Genomic DNA, 16,962 nt, shown 5'->3' on the forward strand with positions numbered 1-16,962 from the left:
TTTAGGGGAAAATAACCCTGTAAGACTTTGGGTCAGTGCTTCCCAACCAGGGTGCATCCAGCTGTTGCAAAACTACAACTCCCAGCATGCCCGGACAGCCAAAAGGCTGTCCGGGCATGCTGGGAGTTTTAGTTTTGCAACAGCTGGAGGCACCCTGGTTGGTAAGCACTGCTTCAGGGTATGTTAAAAAATGTTAGATCCATTCATGCTGCAGAATTTCCGAGCTGAGAAATTCCGCTCAGAAATTCCACAGCAGCAGCCCTCCATTGTCTTCTATCGGATTCTGCTGCATCGTGCACACTGCAGAATTTTCTTGGAGGAAAATTTTGCAGCAGGAGTTCAATTTCCAAACTGTGCCGAAAAAAAAAAAAAAAAATGAACATGTTCATTCTTTCTACAGTAGACTACATTGCTATCAATACTGACGTTATCGATTCCAGTGGCGGCCGCTGCACATGGAGTCCCGTAGTGTGAATGGGCCCTTAGTCAGGATTTTTCCCAGAAGTCAAAATCAGCAATAAATCTGCAGTTGCTGCAAATTCTGCTGAAGAAATTTTGGAGTTCGCCAGTCAAATCCACAACTGGTGTTTTTCCTTCTACATCATTAACCGCACCAAAAATCCACAGCAGAAACTCTGCAGGTGGCGATTTTTTGGCTGCAGATTTTGGTGCAGAAACACTGCCGTTTTCCAGACTGCTGTGTAGCACCTCACACTACATTGTTTCTTGAACATGCATATTTTGCTGCAGATTTTCTGCAGCTGGTTTTGCTATCCATTGAAGTCAATGAGGTGTGCAGTGGAGAGTGCACATACTCTCAGTGCGTTTCCCGCTGTGAGTTCGCAATTAAATGAGTTCGTGTGAATGGGCCCATAGGGTACATTCACACAAGCATATTTTGTGCGCATTTCCTGCAGTGGATTTGCTGCATTGACTTCACTGGTTCAGCAGAAAATCTGCAATGGTGGCAAATTTGAAGATTTTATGCTGATCCATTAAAGTCAATGGTAGCAGAATTTGCTGAGTTTTTTTTTTTTACAGAAAATCCGCTGAAAGAATAAGCAGGAAATCCGACCGTGTGAACGAACCTTAAGGGTACGTTCAGACGGGCGGATCCACAGCGTTTTTTACACTGCGGACCCGCCACAGATTGACCCCTACAGGGTGACTCAGATGTGCCTGCACGGAGCGGCAATACGCTGCTACAAGCAGACACACTGCTTCGATTGCCTTTAAAATCTGCAACTGTGGGTGTGAATACACCCTAAAAGGGAACTCCAGGGGTACCCCTACCCCCCCCCCCCCACCCATAATGTTGTTAGTTCTTCGGAATCTGATAGCGTCCATCCCCGCTCTCTTAGTGCGTCTACCGTTTTGTAATGTGACGTCACATCTTTACATCGCACTGCGTTGCGTTACCGACCTCGTGATCCCCGACAGATTAGCATACAGGGACTAAAGCCACCCCATGCACAATGTTATCCTAATGTATGGGAGGGGTATGGATGGGATGGGGGCCATACAGCAGTTGGAGAAAAGGGAGGAAAGGCGAGGCCAAACGAGAATGGCTTTGTAATGAAGATTTTACAGTCGTGGTCAGGGGCCATGGAGTGGGATTCTTGGGTTGAAAAGTCTACATCCATGATCAACTTTGTGGGGGCGCTCTGTTGGATAATCCCTTCAAGTTACGGAAACAGCATAGCTTGTGGTGTTACGCAGTTTATGCAACTCCCATTAACCTCTAGGGGAGTTACGTAAAGTTTATACAACAGCCCATTTGGCTGTCTTCAGTAATTCGACTACCTCTGGCCGCCGCAAGCAGGCTGGACGGGGCTGGGGGCCATCATTGTCGAGATGCAGGTGCCACATGTAGGACTCCCATCTATCGAACATTTAGGGCATATTCTGTGGATAAATGGGAATACCCTTTTAACTGTTCACACAGGCCCAGCGCCACATATAAGAGCGTGGCCGTGCCTGGTATTGCAGTTCAGTCGGTTTCAACTGCGTAGAACCAATCTGCAATACAAGGCACAGCTATTTTTGGACCAAACTCAGTGTCTATATTAAAGGTTTCCCAACCAGGGTGCCCCCAGCTGTTGCAAAACTACAACTCCCAGCATGAGCGGACATCCATTGGCTGTTCGGTCATGTTGGGAGTTGTAGTTTTGCAACATCTGGGGGGAACACTAATTGGAAGACACTGGTCTATATAACCAATAAAAGAGGTTGGGTCTCCAACCAACCAGTTAACAAAAAAAAAAAAAAAAAGGAAATGTTGTGCACTCACCCCACATCTCGATCCAGCATTGTGCCTGGGTGGAAGGGGGGAAAGGCGTTGCCGTTGGGGGGCTCCTTTGGAGAGTACAGCTTGAATGACTTGGAGGAACAGCCTGTATAAAAAGAAAAAAAAATGAATACAAAAAAAATTAATAAAAATGCACAAAAATATTAAACACCTAAAAAGACTTAATACACATTTTTATCAAAAAAAGGGAAACCTCTACTAATAAGCCTCAAGAACCCAAACTGTATTATGGATAAATAATGTACAGACTTGTTGCTATGGGCCCATATAGTACTTGAGTATGATTGGGCGATTAAAAAAAAAATTAAATAAAATAAAAATTGAGGATTTTAATATATATATAAAATAAATAAATAAAAAGCACCTTTCGGGGTACCATATGGCACAAATTATATGGACTGGAAGGGACTCTGCATGCCGGCCAGTTGATGGCTGTTTGAAAAGTTATAAAATAATATTTTTCTGATGAGTGCAAGTCGTAGGGGGCAGTACTGAGCTGCTGCATGCATGCCCCCTCCCTCCACCACTCCCCCTTGCCCTCAATAACTGATGTACAGAGTTCAGTGCTGGAAGAAGGAGTGGTGGAGGGAAAAGGCATGCATGCTGCAGCTCAGATTGTCCGGTACAACTACGGAGTTTATTTGAAAAATATTTAAAAATTTTGAAAACATCGATCGGCTAAGAGACAGGTATCATTTGTTTTATCTCCCTATGAGCTATTTGCCCATGTCTGCAGCTCGGAGCATGATATAGAGCTAAGAGATTCCCTGTGTGAAATGCAATTGACAAATTACACCTGTGACTGCACTTATTAGGAATCCCATGTTCTTGACCTACTACACCCAAAAGCTTCAATCCACACCCGTAATGATGCTTCTTTGGGTTGTCAACACCCACAGATTAAAGTGATATTATCCCACGAGGCCCATATCGACACATATGATGGCAAATGTGGTGGAATCATAACGTAATCATACCGTAAACTGGCAGACCTCAGAACTATATGTATATGTCTGTAAATGCCGTTAAAAAGACTGTTTCACACTGCGTGTTACCAAGCGTCGGTTTGTGTTGATGAACTTTCATCTCTCAATGAGAGTTGACTGATCAGAGGTAAAAGCACATGGCAAAAACACAACTAAAAGCACATTGTGAACCCAGGAAATATTTCTGGAGGCTCCCAGCACTCGAAATGCGTCACAAAGTAATTATTGGGGCAGAAATCTTTCTGGATTACCTGTCACCTAAATTCAGTCTTTGCAGGAAGCATATTATAGAGTAGGATCAACTGACTGATATATAGCTCTATGGGGAAATAAATCAGTATAACTTGTCATTTATGAAGCCAAACTTTTTCTTATTCTTGGCTTCGGAGTCCAGTGGGCGGTCTCCGTCAATGGCTGACAGTTTTCCCTATATGAACGTGTAGAGAAATAGCCGTCAATCACCATTTAGGACCGCCCACTGGACTCCTAAGACCAGAATAAACAGAGGTTTAGATCCATAAATAAGTTATACTGAACCTTTTTCCATAGAATGACTTTCTTGGCTTAGGTGTCCAGTGGGCGGTCCTAATCAGTGATTGATAGCTCTCTCAATACTGTCATAAAGGAAAAACTGCCATTGACGGAGACCATCCACTGGACTTCTAAACTCATAAATAATCCAGATTAAGATAAATAAATGACAAGTTATATGGCACAATATACTTGTTAGTTACAACTGAAACAGAGGGCACAATAAGCTTGCTGGTTACGTGCATTATATGTGGCACTATAGACATAATTGCTAAAGGACAGAACTGGTAGGACATTTTTTTCTATTTTCCACAAACCACAGTGGCACATTACACTTGGCAATTGCAACTAAAACTGAGAACACAATAGTCTTACTGGTTATACTGCACTCTAGGTGGCGCTATACACATAATGGCTGAAGGGCGGCCCTGGCAGCGCAGAACATCCACACCTTAACTCAGAATCACTGTTTAGTCACAGATCTCTCTATTACAAGGTTTTACCCATGACAACCTGTAAATGCTGGGGAAGAGGGGGGGGGGGGGGCGGAGTAGCCTGTCCTTGTCTCATGAAGAGATAAAAATCACTAGTCCATGGCACATCTTCATGGCATGCCACAGGCTGAGGTTACCCCTCCCCCAGCGGGGTGACCCACATCCTTTGTTCCCCGGCATGGCGGCTTGTATGGACACCACTCTGAGCCTTTTGTCTTTCTTAAAGCTGAATTTCCATTGTAAATAAACCGGCCGTCAACCGGAGTCACAAGGTCTACACACAGATTAGCAGACAAGCCATTGTGGAGATCAGGCGGCCCATCATCCCCCGGTCACTTTATACTTACAAACATATAAACAAACTAAAATTTCCATATCTATTCTGTTGTAAATGGTTTTGAGTTTTGCAAAAAGCATGAGGCATAAATTTATGGGGGAAAAAAAATCATCAAAATATTAAAAAAATAAAAATAAAAATACACACAGTAGTGCGAATAAAAAACAAAAACAATCATATCGCTTGTGATCACCCCGAGTGGCATATTACTGCACTAGCAACAACATTGCGGTAATGATGGTTTTAGGGTAGGGTCACACGGAACGGTTCCGCAGCGTATTTTACTCTGCGGATCCGCCAATGACGGATCCTACAGTGTGCCTCCAGCTGTGCCTGCCTGCTAGTAGCGGCAATCCAACGCTACGAGCAGACACACGTTGATCTGCGAGTCGAAATGTGCATGCGCAGTGTATTTGCAGACATTGCGGGCGCTCCCCCTGCTCCCTGAGCATCCGTAATGTGTGCGAGTATACTGCGCATGCACGTGGCGGCTCACAGAACACTGTGAGGGAGATTTATCAATACTGTACCTGTGCAGAGGAAAAGTTGCCCAGTTGCTCATAGCAACCAATCAGATGGTTTCTTTCAAAAATGAAAGAAGCGATCTGATTGGTTGCCATGAGCAACTGTGCAACTTTTCTTCTGCACAGGTTTTGATAAATCTCCCCGTGTGTCTGCTCGTAGTGGTGGATTACCGCTACGAGCAGGAACAGCTGGAGGCACACAATCAGCGGATACACAACGTAAAATATGCCGCAGATCCATTCTGTGTGACCCTACCCTTAGAATACATCACGGCAGGAAAATCATATCTGCAAATCACATGCAGTTTACATCTGGGTCAGTACCATCCTCAGGGTGTGTGGTGGTATTGTAGCTTATTTCCAATGAAGTGAATGGAGCCAAGCTGTAATACCACAAACAACCTGATGATAAGTGTGGTGCTGATTTTGAGGGAAATTAGTTGGTTTTTCCATTCATGGAAAACCCCTTTAAAAGTAGACCCGTTTTAACACGACTCACCTGTAAAAGCCTTACGACCAATAACCAGATTCCAAAAAGCAATATGTGATTTACTGCCTTATAATTGGCCAATTTTCACACTATTTCTATAACCAGTTCTTGCTGAAAAAACATTACATGCATTTTAGGCCAAAAAAAACCCACACAGCAAATAACTTTAAAAATGTTTTTTTCTTTTTTTTTTTATGTGACAGACACGTGTAGGTGTATTTTACAGCCCATAGAAGTCAATGGGCTCAAGCAAATTTTGTGTTTGCATAGTTCACGTGTATTGTTATTTTTTTCAATCATTTTTATTTATGCAACATTACACAACGGCAAAAAAAGAAAAAAAAAAGTTGATTCTTTGACAGACAAAAATAAATATACAATACAATATAACACAATATAGAAACAAAAACAGCAAAGATGGTGGAAAACAGTGGTCTGGAACTGGTGGCCCTCCAGATTTGGGATCGACCGATTATCGGTATGGCCGATATCACCGGCCGATAATCACGATTTTGGGCATTATCGGTATCGACAATTACCTTGCCGATAAGCCGATAATGCCCCGCCCCCACCGCACTGTGAACGCCCCCCCCCCCGACCCGCCGCACCGCGACCGCCCCCCCCGACCCACCGCACCGCGACCGCCCCCCCGACCCACCGCACCGCGTCGCACCCCCCACCGTAGTGCTGGGCGGTATACCGGTATGGATTTTTGCCCATACCGCTATACCGGTCGGGCCCCTCCCCCACCCTCCGAGTTAATAAAAAAAATTAAACTTACCCGTAATGGGGGTGGTCCGGGCCATCCTTCCTTCCTGTAGTGTTCGGCGGCATTCCGGGTGGAGGGTGAACCGGTCCGGGCTGTCCTTCTCCGGGGGTGCTCTTCTCCACTCCGGGCAGGCTCCGGCCTAGTACGCTGCATAGACGCCGCTACGCTGTGACGTCAGGTGCGTCTCTACGGGCGTGACTACGCAGCGGGGTCTATGCTGCGTTACTAGGCCGGAGCCTGCCCGGAGTGGAGAAGATGACCCCCGGAGAAGAAGGACAGCCCGGACCGGTTCACCCTCCACCCGGAATGCCGCCGGACACTACAGGAAGGAAGGATGGCCCGGACCACCCTCACAGGTAGGGGGAGAGAAGCGGGTGGTGGCGGCGGTGGCGGCCTATGGCACCGCAAAAGCCACTGCAGTGCATTGATTTAAAGCGCCCTCTTTAAATCAATGATCTGCAGCGGTGTCACGGGGGGATAAATAGCCGATAACTTATACCGGAATATCGGTATAAGTTATCGGCTATCGGCCCTAACCTCCACCGATTATCGGCATCGGCTCTAAAAAAACCAATATCGGTCGATCCCTACTCCAGATGTTGCAAAACTTCAACTCCCAGCATGCCCGGACAGCCAACGGGTGTCCGGGCATGCTGGGAGTTGAAGTTTTGCAAAATCTAGAGGGCCACCAGTTTCCGACCCTTAGTTGCAAGTGTGAATGAGCCCTTATGTCCATGAACACATCAACAGCCTATGGTCTCCTTTGATGACCACAACCACTGTTTGTTTCTTTGCAGCATTCCACTTTGAGGCTATGTCCACACATTGTAAACTCAAAACTGTAGTAAAAAAACATGTACCGTATATAAATCAGCACTTTTTTTTTCAAATCTAATGTGTTTTAATATATTATATATAGATAGAGATATGTATGTATATATATATATATGTACCTATCTATATATATCCACTGTATATATAAAAAAGATTTTTTATAATTAATAAAATTAATAATTTTTAATAATTAAAGGGGTACTCCGGTGAAAACCTTTTTTCTTTTAAATCAACTGGTGGCAGAAAGTTAAACATATTTGTAAATTACTTCTATTAAAAAATCTTAATCCTTCCTGTACTTATTAGCTGCTGAATACAACAGAGGAAATTCTTTTTTTTGAAATGCTCTCTGATGACATCACGAGCACAGTTCTCTCTGCTGACGATATTATAATAATAACGCTTTATTTATTGTTGTCCTTAGTGAGATTAGAACCCAAGTCCCCAGCACTGCAAGGCTGCCCTTAGCATACATCTGCTGTGCAAGGTTGCTAAAATGGACAGAGATGTCAGCGGAGAGCACTGTGCTCGTGATGTCATCAGTGTTCCAAAAAGAAAGGAATTTCCTCTGTAGCATTCAGCAGCTAATAAGTACTGGAAGGATTAAGATTTTTTTAATAGAAGTAATTTACAAATATGTTTAACTTTCTGCCACCAGTTGATTTAAAAGAAAAAAGGTTTTCACCAGAGTACCCCTTTAAATTATTTCCCCTATTGGGTGTGCCTGGGATTTCTACAAATACTATCCTTTCATATTCATACCACGTTAACATACCCTAAAGGGAACTTCAGAAATGATTAATTGCGAAGGCTTTTTAAAAGGGTTTCGGAGATTACCAAGGCAACAAAGTCACGTAAAAAAAGTAAAATGAATAAAAATTAGGAAACGGGTATCCACAATGACCAACCTTTTCACACAACAACCACAAACTGTTTCCTATAGACCTGGAGAGACCAGATGAGCCGCCTACTTTGCTGAAGAGCTGCCCCTATCAGCTATAATATGTGGTTACCGTGGCGCCTAAGGAAACGTCATCGGGGGAGATTTATCAAAACGTGTCCAGTGGAAAAGTTGCTGAGTTGCCCATAGCAACCAATCAGATCGCTTCTTTCATTTTCAGAGGCCTTTTCAAAAATGAAAGAAGCGATCCGATTGGTTGCTATGGGCAACTCAGCAACTTTTCCTCCAGACAGGTTTTGATAAATCTCCCCCATCATGTCCGTTCGGTGGTCTCTTATACAGCTTGGAACTAGGCCACGTGATCACGCCAAACCTAATCTAAAGGTCCCTTTACATAGGCCGATTATCGCCTGAACAAGCATTCCTAGGACCGTTCATTCTGGACAATTGGCCCTAATCATGTGGGGGGGTCCTCACTGGGGGGACTCCTGCAATCTTCACTGTGGCACCCCAGAGTCCGTGCCGGATTACTGGCGACTACAACTGCCACGCCCCCTCCATTTATGTCTAAGGGAGGAGGCATGATGGCTACATACTAGACGTCATGCCCCCTCCCATACACGTGGAGGGGTCGTGGTGTGACATCACAAACACAGAAGCTCCACCGGATGCCGCTACTGCCAGCCTGGAGATCACAGAGGTACCCAGCGGCGGGACCCCAGTGATCAGACATCTTATCCCCTCATCCTTTGGATAGGGGATAAAATGTTTTCTGGCGGATTACCCCTGAACGACTGATCGAGCCTTGTGAAGGTTCAGCAAATGAGTCTCAATCACCGACTCGTGATGTCCCGGGCCAAAATGGCCGCCGCAGCAGTAAGGGATGAGCCTGGCACGCCGATTTCTGCAGACAAGCTTAACACTTCTGGCGCAGCAGACATTTTAGAATAAATCTGATATGCATTCTTCAGACAAGGTACTTTAGACTGGCCCTCATATATAAATCTGCAAGCTGCAGTGAAAGACAGAATAATTGATTTTGCCGGAGTACCCATTTAATTCCCTTTCCAATTAGAAAATTTATGATAAAACTATACAACATTGTTTGTGTATATATATTTTATATGCCTCGAAAAAGGATCCGTAAAATCCAAAATGTGTAGCATTTTTTTCAGGCCCTTAAAGAGATTTAAAAATATATATAAATAAATAAAAATGCTACAGGCTTATCCCTTTATGGCTCCTAATACACTTGTTTATGTTAATACATGCAGTTCACCGAGGAGGAGGGGGCATTCCCTTGCTTGCACTTACATCTCATTTGGTAACTTCCTCCACTCACTTTTCAGGACTGACAACTGGCTGTTGTATGCATTGAGTCTATAACACACCCCGGCTCACAAAGTAGGCCGACTGACAAGACAAAAGCCTGCACAGAGTCCTGTCAACATTTCCTGTAACTTGTCTCAGTACAGAGATACACAGACAATAGCTGCAGGGACAAGACTATGTTCTGGACAGTGGAGGGACCCCAAGTAGTAAGAAATACAGAGCATTTTATCATCCACAAATATACACTTTTTTTAACCAATGTATATTACAAATATAAAGTTATCTACTATATATATATATATATATATATATATATATATATATATATATATATAAAATAAAAATAAATCCCCCCCCCCCCACAGTAGCCATTTACAGCTCTCCAAAATGAGCAGATTTTAAACCTGGTGATGTTTTATTTCTGATCATGCGTTACGGATTCAACATCAACATATTTATTGCCGAGAGATCCACTGATGACATCACGAGCACAGTGCTCTCTGCTGACATCTCTGTCCATTTTAGCAACCTTGCATAGCAGATGTATGCTAAAGGCAGCATGGTGGCTTAGTGGTTAGCACTGCTGCCTTGCAGTGCTGGGGCCTTGGGTTCAAATCCCACTAAGGACAACAATAAATAAAGACTTATTATTATAATAACGTCAGCAGAGAACACTGTGCTCGTGATGTCATCAGAGAGCATTCCAAAAAGAAAAGAATTTCCTCTGTAGTATTCAGCAGCTAATAAGTACCGGAAGGATTAAGATTTTTTTAATAGAAGTAATTTACAAATCCGTTTAACTTTCCGGAGCCAGTTGATTTAAAAGAAAAAAGGTTTTCACCGGAGTACCCCTTTGACCAACCCAATGTGCACCAGACCTTCAGACTTTTATAATCGAACGAAATGTAAAAATTTAAAAATAAAACTTGATAAATACAAAAAAAAAAAACACACATTTCTATAACTGACTAATAACTCATCTATTCTTTACATTCTTATATTTCATGTTTCTGAAGGCACACATAGGAAATCACACATCCCCCTCCCCAGGGAGCCACATCTCATTAGCTGCTTATCCATTTCCTTATTACCAGCGGAAGACTTCTAAAAGAAAAAAAAAAATCTTTAACTCTATGCGGTTTTCTGTAAATATAAACCAAATGCCCCATGGGAATACAGGAAAGCTGTGCTGATGTATGGACCGGGAAAATCCACTACTCCTGACTAACTTACAAATCCTCATATCGAGTAATTATAAAATAGACGTCCCCCCCCCACAGAAAAAAAACAAACAACATTTTTAAAGTTATGTGACAGACACGTGTGGGTGTATTTTACAGCCCACAGAAGTCAATGGGCTGACGCAAATTTTGTGTTTGCATAGTTCACGTGTATTGTTATTTTTTTAATCAATTTTATTATTTATGCAACATTACACATAACGGCAAAAAAAATAAAGTTGATTCTTTGACAGACAAAAATAAATATACAATATAACAATATACAAACAAAAGGAGCAGAGATGATTGAAAACAGTGGTCTGAAACTGGTGGCCCTCCAGATGTTGCAAAACTTCAACTCCCAGCATGCCCGGACAGCCAACGGGGAACGTCAGAAATTAAAGGGGTATTCCAGGAATTTTTTTTATTTGACTATGCTACAGGGGCTGTAAAGTTAGTGTAGTTCATAATATAGTGTCTGTACCTGTGTGTGACAGTTTTCTCACAATTCTTATGTGATTTTCACTCCAATATTTATTTTTACCAGCATACAAAATGATTGTTGTCTCAGATTTTTCCCAGGCTGCAATGCGGCCAAGACCTGACTCACTAGTCAGCTGATGACATGGAGCCTGTCTGCTTCAATGGGTGGAGGGATCAATCTGCAACTAATGCAATAGCTGGATGCAGCTCATTTATGTTTCAATGGGTGGGGTGGCTGATGTGTGGGAGGGAGGAAAATGGAATTATGGGATTTATAGGCAAAGAAGAAAACTCAAACAGGAAATAACAGTTCACAAAAAGCTAGCCACAGTGTTATGGTAATCTCAAACATAGCCATTTAGCCCCAAGACAAGCGCAGATCCTTCCTAAGCATGTCCATTACTGTCTGCCATGTACGTACTAAAATCACCTTATGGTGGAGAACTCCTTTAATTGCAAAGGCTTTCTAAAAAGGGTTTCAGAGATTACCAAGGCAACAAAAGTCACATAACTTTTCTAATTGGAAAGTGAATAAAATGGGCATAGTTTTGCAGTGAAACTATGTGTTTTTCTGTAAATATAAATCAAATTTCCAAATGGGAAAACAGGAAAGCTGTTCTGATGTACGGACCGGGAAAATCCACTACTCCTCACTAACTTACAAATACCAGTAGGACCGCACAAGTCCATTAACATTTGGTTGTGCGACTTGCTCAAGTGTATGGGAAGATCAGGAGATGTAACAGACAGACAAATGAGGATTCAGCCAAAAGATTTGAAAATGTATGGCCACCTTTAATCTTTACAGACATCAGGTCCGGTGGAGAAGGTCATATGCATGTGCAACCACCGCCACTGAGATTTTACAAATAAGTGGTCACCATGGACTTCACAACAACTATTTTAAATATATTCTTTATATACAAATAATAAAGATCGTAGTCCCATATATGTAACACAAGGAAGAAAAAGTTACAAAAATAAACAGGCACAGATAAGTTGAAGGTAAACAGCGGTGTTGTTACATAAACAATGGTCAAAAGTATAAGCAGGAGGGTCCAAAGCACTCTGCTCCGGATCTGCCTCTAAGAATTCAACAACTCAAGACTAAGACAAGGTGAAAAAACAGCACAAAGAGTAGGAAGAACAAGAAGGATGAAAAAAGGTGAAGAAAAGGGGGGGGGGAGATTACAAGAGGGGTAAGGTGGCAATTACAGGAAAAACAAATGGCAGATAGATAGACAGGGCTCTAGTCCTGCAGGACTGCATGGGAACTGAGTTCCTGCACTTTTTATATAGCAGAACCGGTCTGAAAATCTTGGATGAGTTCCCACACTTTTTTTTTTCCCTCGGACTTGATCCCTGTAGATAGGTCTATTAAAACGATGGTTCCAAAAGTTATTTTTTTATCTCTTAAGTGACTGAGCAATGACTGGGGAAACCTTTCAGCAAAATTGGAACAGTCAAGGAGATGACCAAAAAGTATAAAGTAAGGTGCCCTCATCTGATTCACTTCTCCAGTAGGATTGACCCCTGGAATTAGGGCATGCAAACCATGGGGGACTTCCATACCAGCAGGCTGGTTACACCTGTCTCAGCCAAACCCACCAACCATCTGATTTGTACGAGAGACTCATGACTCTCCTCCGACAGATGAAGTCAAGAGAGATGAGGATTGACAAGTTCTGAATGGAGAGATATGTTTCCCAGAGAACAAAATGACCGGGCAGTTGAATTCCAACATGCTCAATCTTTCTCTCCCCATACATCATCTGTCAGGAGGCCCCATACACAGTCAGCAGGTCCCACAAAAAGCTCCAAAAATTAGTCCCATCTCCGGTTACTATGGATAGCTCTTCTAGCAAGTGTCACAGTCGAGTTCAGACCAGATAAGTACAAAAACACAAAAAGATGCATCAGATTGTGTACGTTCTTATATGGGTGGTCAATGTATAATGCAAGCAATACGGTTATATACAGTTTTCTAATAGAAAAACTGATCCAAAACAATATGGCTAAATCGTGATGTGAATGCAACCAGCAGTGAGTGAAGGACAGCGTAGATGTCATTGATGGAAAGTTGGGAAGTCTGAAAATAAATATGACCAAGAAAGCAGAAGTCTGGATGGAGTGCCTCAATGGTGATATTAAGACATCAAGGCTAGGCTCACACTGACGTTGTCGTTATGAAGGAAAAAAAAAAGAAGAAGAGCAGAACGGACCCTGAAACAGGTCGGAACACAACGGATGCTGCCAGGTCCTGATGGACCACATTCACTTTAATGGGGTCCCTCGAGGATCCGGTAGTTTAGCAGAGAAAACCCTCCCATCGTTCTGACGGCATTGCCGACGGAACGCCAAATAGAGTCTGACTGCAATGTGAACAAGGCTTAAGGCCCCAATTTATCAATCTGTATTAGACAAATACTGCAGTGATTTTCCCATAGCAACCAATCACTGCTCCTGTTTCATATCTTAACAAGCTCTGGTGAAAGTTGAGCTGTGATTGGTTACTATGGGCAAACTCACTCCAGGTCTTGCCTCTGATTAATAAATCTGGGCCTTAAGTTGCCCATATACCTTATACCAGTGGTTCTCAACCATTTTTGCCTGAGTACCCCTTGACAGCTCATTCCCCCAAAAATTTTACCCCCATATTAGAGACATTTTGTAGTGATCATAGTATAATTCATATGCTTTACTTTCCCTATCTCCCCAGTCCCCCAATTTACAGGTGACGTCTTCTCTAACCGGAGTGGTTTACTTTTCTTTTCTGCACTATCTGGCCTAGACCGCCATTAAGATTTCTCCCATACAAGTCTTCTCCACAGAACCAGCCAAACAAACATATAAGTCTCCTTTCTGCAGAACAATACCCACCTACCGTATTTACAAACTCCCCATGTTTATTGTCACACACAGTAATAGTACCTGCTTTGCATCCCCATAAAGTTGTTAGGCCCCCTCTGTGCCCCCAAATATAGCTGTATGCCCCTATATTGCCCCAAATATAGTTGTAGGCCACCATACTGTCCTGCTGTGGTGCTCCACTGCTGGTCTGGGAACCTATTGTTATGGCTCATAGCAGTAGGTCCCTGGTCTGCAGGGGCAGTGGAGCAACAAAGCTGATGGTAGTTACTGCCCACAGCACCCAGTGCCCCCGCTTCCCCTTTGCTGTCCTCCTGCTCTGCTCCTCGGTGCAGTGACATCAGCCGACCATTTCTTTCAAAGTGGTGCAGACCAGTAACCAGTGGTTGTGGCTGCCATTACGGATTTTTTTTTTCAACTACCCCCTGGAGAACTGCTAAGTACCCCAGGGAGTACTTGTACCCCAGGTTGAGAACCACTGCCTTATACTAAAGTCGTTGGAACCCACTGTAGCCCCTGCAGGTTTGGGCAACTCTCTAAGGGAATGGTCTCAAACTGTGGTCCTCCAGACGTTGCAGCATCTGGAGGGCCATAGTTCTTAAGGGGCCCAACAATATAATATAAAAATAACTCAAAAGTTATCTTATGCACGCCATAATTGTTGCCGTTGCCTACTTGGACTTTTTAGATAGCAAAACAGTTTGGGATCTTAGGCTCCACTTATATGGAACAGATTCAAGCCCAACCCAAAACATCTTCAAATCTGAAGACAATCGGCATACATACCTAAAAGGGTTTTCTCCTAAGCCCTGTTCACATGCTACAGAACATTTCCACGTAAGAAATAAAATACATGTCATTTTTTGGAACAGATACACTGGATTATATCCATGAACCATGGGAATGAAATTATATAATATAAATATTATATATATATATATATATATATATATATATATATACATACATACATACACACACACACATATACACACACACATACACACCCAAATTTAAGTACCATGGGTGACCTTTTATAGCTAGGGGCCAATTTAGTCAGCATATGGCCATTCTTCCTCACAGGTACGCTGGGCAGGGCTCATGTCCTGCAGGAAAGCATGGGAATGGAGTTCCTGCACTGTTTCAACAGCAGGAACACTGTTCGAATTAGCAGGAGTCCTGCAGGACCAACCCTTGAGTGGAAATCTTGTGTAAGGTCCTACACTTTTTTGTCCCGGGATTTAACCCCTGACGCTGGGCAATGTGTATTTGTGTTCTCAATGGGGATAAAAGAACAATCCACAGCCAGACAACTCGAGCAGAGACTAAACTCATGTGAACAAGTCGAGCATGTTGTCAGCAAACCCTCCTCATGTACATAACATTTGGCCGGTGAGAATCCTAAACTGGCCCTTCACAGTATATCATTTTTTGAAGGTCATGAGGTTGCGTAGGCATGTTGCTGACTTACGGCACAATGGTTCGATAATATGGCAATGGATATTCATGAGCCTCCAATCTAACATAAATGTAAGCACGTTCCCAGCTCCATAGTATGGTTTCCACATAGTAACAAGAAACCATTACATTGCAACAGGTTTCTTAACATCAATAAATATCTAATAAAAAAATTAAAATAAATAAATTACTTAAAATATCTAATCCAACACCAGTTTACACAGTCATCTAAAAACTAAACTCCAGCCACAGGGAAAATGACATAAAAGGGTCATCCCAACATCAAAATTATCTCCTTTCCATCCCATAGGGCAGCCTTTTGTTTTTTTATAGACATGTACCTGGCATGTGCTTTGGCCCTTAAAGGAGATCGTTAGTGTAAATTCTTTTTAGAATCCCCTGTGCCCAGGCTGCAAAAAGTAAACAAACTTTAACTCACCTTCTAATGTTCCGCCGATATTGGTGTCCCAGTCCTCCGGTGTCTGTCTTCTTCCTCCTTCCTGAGGCCAATGAGTCCTACTGCGCTCAGTGTATTGTTGGCCGCAGCAATGTCCCGCCTCGGCCAGTGATAGGCTGAGCGCACCGTCATGTAACGAGCCCGGGCAGCAGGGAGAAGGCTAGGCCCAGGCTCTTACATGACAGTGGGCTCAGCCCTTCACCGGCCAAAGCGGGAAATTGCTGCGGCCAGCGATACACTGAGCGCAGTATGACTCATCGTCACTAGGAAGCAGGAAGAGGACAGACACCGGAGTACCGGAACACAGATATTGGCGCAAGGGGGGGATGACGGAAGGAGAGTTAAAGTTTGTTTTATTACTTTTTGCAGCCCAGGCACAGGGGTTTATAAAAAAATTTACACTACAAATCTCCTTTAAAAAGGGACCTAACTCTTATGTACAACCAAAGCGTTCATCCGCTACTCATTGTTTCTACCCGTTGTGGAACATTACATCAATGATTTGCAAAATGCTGAGGCTAAACAAGATATAATATGGCCATGTGCTTGAGCCCCCAATGGAATTTTTTGGGTGGACTTCGCCAATTTTTATATTCCCTTACTGTGATAAAGTAGCACCAGAATTTTGTACCTCATCTATCTCCCACCATAGAAAGAACATGCTTGTTTTGTTGAAGGAAGACAAATCTACGAAGAGGAGTCGAGGAAGATGGGCCATTTGGCTGTTGTCCAAATGATATCTCATCTAAGCCATCTTTTATCTATGCCCTGCTCAAGCCTTATAGTCTACCACGAACCAAGCAGCTGCTATAGAGTCCCTTGAGAGCGGGGTCAGCTCAAGTCACCCATCCCCCATTCCATTCGGGTCATGAACCTGTATAGGAGCCACTTCACTTTCAACAAACTCCACAACATTATAAGCAATCGGAGAACTGACCCAAGAGCCCAATTCTTACCTACAAAAGATATA

At 43.1% G+C, this 16,962-nt stretch overlaps 1 protein-coding gene across 20 annotated transcripts in view; it reads right to left on the reverse strand.

Annotated features, from left to right (window-relative positions):
• Nucleotides 1-16,962, reverse strand: part of LDB1 (LIM domain binding 1) — a 236,549-nt gene that overhangs the window by 26,900 nt on the left and 192,687 nt on the right. For 10 of the 20 annotated variants that reach the window (XM_056531455.1, XM_056531459.1, XM_056531453.1 and 7 more), the window contains exons 2-3: nt 2,291-2,393; nt 1,804-1,905 (exon numbers count right to left, since the gene is read on the reverse strand). In XM_056531455.1, coding sequence (XP_056387430.1) covers nt 1,804-1,905; nt 2,291-2,393 — 205 coding nt within the window. Of the gene's footprint in view, nt 1-1,803; nt 1,906-2,290; nt 2,394-8,181; nt 8,288-16,962 lie in introns of those variants that run through there. The other 10 variants (XM_056531462.1, XM_056531469.1, XM_056531460.1 and 7 more) reach the window with 3 other exon arrangements.

The sequence above is a fragment of the Hyla sarda genome, chromosome 7 (genome assembly GCF_029499605.1).
Source record: "Hyla sarda isolate aHylSar1 chromosome 7, aHylSar1.hap1, whole genome shotgun sequence".
NCBI classification, from domain to species: domain Eukaryota; kingdom Metazoa; phylum Chordata; class Amphibia; order Anura; family Hylidae; genus Hyla; species Hyla sarda.